This window comes from Impatiens glandulifera, chromosome 9 (genome assembly GCF_907164915.1).
Source record: "Impatiens glandulifera chromosome 9, dImpGla2.1, whole genome shotgun sequence".
Lineage (NCBI taxonomy): Eukaryota > Viridiplantae > Streptophyta > Magnoliopsida > Ericales > Balsaminaceae > Impatiens > Impatiens glandulifera.
Window position 1 is genome coordinate 33,321,797 of NC_061870.1, and position 2,801 is coordinate 33,324,597.

The 2,801-nt window shown below is 32.7% G+C and overlaps 1 protein-coding gene across 1 annotated transcript; it reads right to left on the reverse strand.

Moving 5' to 3' along the window:
- Positions 1-1,210: 1,210 nt before the first annotated feature.
- On the reverse strand, positions 1,211-2,377 carry LOC124915031 (LOB domain-containing protein 1-like). Its single transcript, XM_047455678.1, has 2 exons — positions 2,040-2,377; positions 1,211-1,818 (listed from the first exon to the last, which is right to left on the reverse strand). The coding sequence occupies exons 1-2, from the start codon at positions 2,307-2,309 to the stop codon at positions 1,408-1,410; spliced, it is 681 nt and encodes a 226-aa protein (XP_047311634.1). The 5' UTR covers positions 2,310-2,377; the 3' UTR covers positions 1,211-1,407.
- Between the last annotated feature and the right edge of the window lie 424 nt (positions 2,378-2,801).

A 2,801-nucleotide genomic window follows, 5' to 3' on the forward strand; every position in this document is an offset into this window, starting at 1 on the left:
GACTATGTATAGGAATGGATAAACATCTCTAGATTTGGAATAAAAAAATATACAAACAGTATTAATTATCTATATTTTTAATGAAAATAAAAAATATATATATTGCTCATCAATTAAACTTATACGTAAGCATAACAATTTTTAGCTAGTGATGGATATTTTTTACATTTATAAAAGCTAGTGATAAGAAAATGAAGCTTACGGGGGGCTCCACATTTATGATTGACTTAACAAATAGTTGACCACAACCTAAATAATTAAGTCTCGTTTGTAAGCAAGGAAAAAAAATCATTACTGTCTTATAGTACTGCAGGAGTCATTAATGTGGAATTCTTTTAACCATGATATAATTAAACCCGAGTGAAATAAATTTATGATCATACAAGTTTCTCTACAATTTCAAAATACTTATAATTTGCAACCCAACTCAAAATATGGTCGGTAATTTCTTCTTCTTCTTTGTTTTCTTGTATGAAACAAGAATTTATGATACGGATTGAAAAGGCTAACACGACCTACAATACAATTGTGATCCTCACTTCAATTTAGGATGTTGGTCATAAAAACAGATTTTATGAGTTAGTTATATATATATATATCCTATTTTATTTTACATAATTATTGCTTGCAGAGCAAGATGCATGATGATATTCTTTTTTTCTATATAGCTCTATTTGTTTTCACCTCATTGTACTTTATTGTGATATTTAATGGAATTGACCAGCACACTTGTAAAAAAACAAATGATTGTGTTGATGGGGGAATCTTTAATTAATATTGTCAAACAAAGCCTTAGATTAGATTAAATTAGATTATATTAGGTGGGAGGCATGTAGAATATTTATGACATATGGTGTCTAATTCGGTACGGGTTAGTTTTATATATGTGGATGACTTTGGTAAAGAAGGAAAATAAAAGAGTAGTACTGAAAAAAAAAAATTAAAGCACGTTAGAAAACTCATCAAATGTATTGCTTTTCAACTTTAATGTTGTATTTTTCAACTTTGATGTCGTCTTTAATTTTTTTTTTTTTTTTTTTTTGTGTTATTTTTATAACTCACAAACACACTTAAACAGACGCAGCCAAGACTTCTAAAAAAGCGGAAGATATCCTCCTCTTATTGTCGATACGATAGAATTTAACAATAAGCAGTAAAAATTTAATTTAATTAGTAGATATGTAAATACATGGAGATGAGATCAGAGAAGTACATATAGAATTGAGTGATTAATTAATCTTATTGAATTCCTGATTAATTAATATTAATGAATCTCCTTCCCGGCCATTGCTTGTTTGGCTTTAAAGTTAGGAGAGGAGATTGCATCTGGAATTAAAGATGACTATGTATATGTATTAATGTAATTAAGGGCGGAAGATGAAACTTAATTGGTATTACAATTTCGATCTATGTCCAGAGAGGCTCTGGCTCAGCCCAGAATGAACTTAGATTGATGTCATCTAAGCAGATTGAGTTGGGTTGGAAGTTGATCTGTGAAGGGGAATTAAGATTAGTATATGGATTGACATTGATATTCATCATGTAATTATCATGAAGAGACATGGGTTGTTGTTGGTTTGAAGAAGGGTGTTGAGATGGAGCCATTTCCATGCAAAGTAAGGTGAGTAGGTTTGTTTGTTGGCATTGCATGTTGACTACTTCGGCTTGAGCCTTTGCCAGTTGGGCTTGGAGCTCGTTCACCTGTTTCTGGAGATGGCATATAGCCCCTGCGCACCCGTAAACTGGATCTCTTAGTCTCGCATTTGCTTCGTAAACCATGCTGCTAACCGCGTCTGCCCTTTGTGATTCAGGCAATTCCTGCAAATTGTTTCTTTTTATTAGCCATTTCAACAAGTCCAAAAGACAAATGAGCGCAAAAGAAAAATATGACCCACCAACCAATTACCAACCAAACATCATTAAGTGTCAATTTTGACTTATTTTCCATCTAAAAGCAGTTAGAATGCATTGCTTGGCAGAAATTAATATGTCTTAGTTTCAAATCTTCACATACAAGATGTGTTTTTTCAAATAATTACCTGCAGGAACTTGATAATGTTGCTGGCGCCAAAGACACGATGGGCGGTGGTGAACTTAAGAGGGTCGGTGGGGGGGAAGTAAGGGGCAAGAACGCACTTTTCAGCGCACCTGCGCCTGAGGATCTTGCAGGCAGCGCAGGGGCTGCTAACAACGGTAACAAGAGGGGTAGGAGGAGGAGAATTAGAAGGAGAATTGTTTGGAGCGGATGATGAATTTGATAATGTTGTGGTCGTGGTGTTGTCGCTGGATTCTCCCATATCCATATCCATTCTAGAATTAATGAGAAAGCTTTTAAGAGAGAAAGAGAGCTATTAATGTGGTGGGGGTGAAGTAGTTTAATTTGCAGGTAGACAAATATGTGTTGAGTGGGTATATATATATAGAGAGAAAATACAGGGAGGGGGTTTAGTTTTAAAATAAATAAATAATTAATAATAATAATAATAAGAGAATGGGAGTTAACTCAATTTATGTTGGCAAGGAAGAGGACTTAGAGTTGGACCCATATCATTGAAATCACGTCTACCGCTTTTTCTCTCTCCATTAAACACTCAAACTGTAACTTTCCACTTTTTCTCTTTTTTTTTTTTTTTTTTTTTTTTTTTTTTTTTTTTTTTAATACTTATAATCAACGAAATCTAAATTCCAAAATATAAAATCAACCTAATGTTTACTAAGTTTTTTCTTGTACTATACTTTCTAATAATTAAGAATAAAATACAAGTGATTTCTTACAAATAATTTTACAAACTTAATGCAAA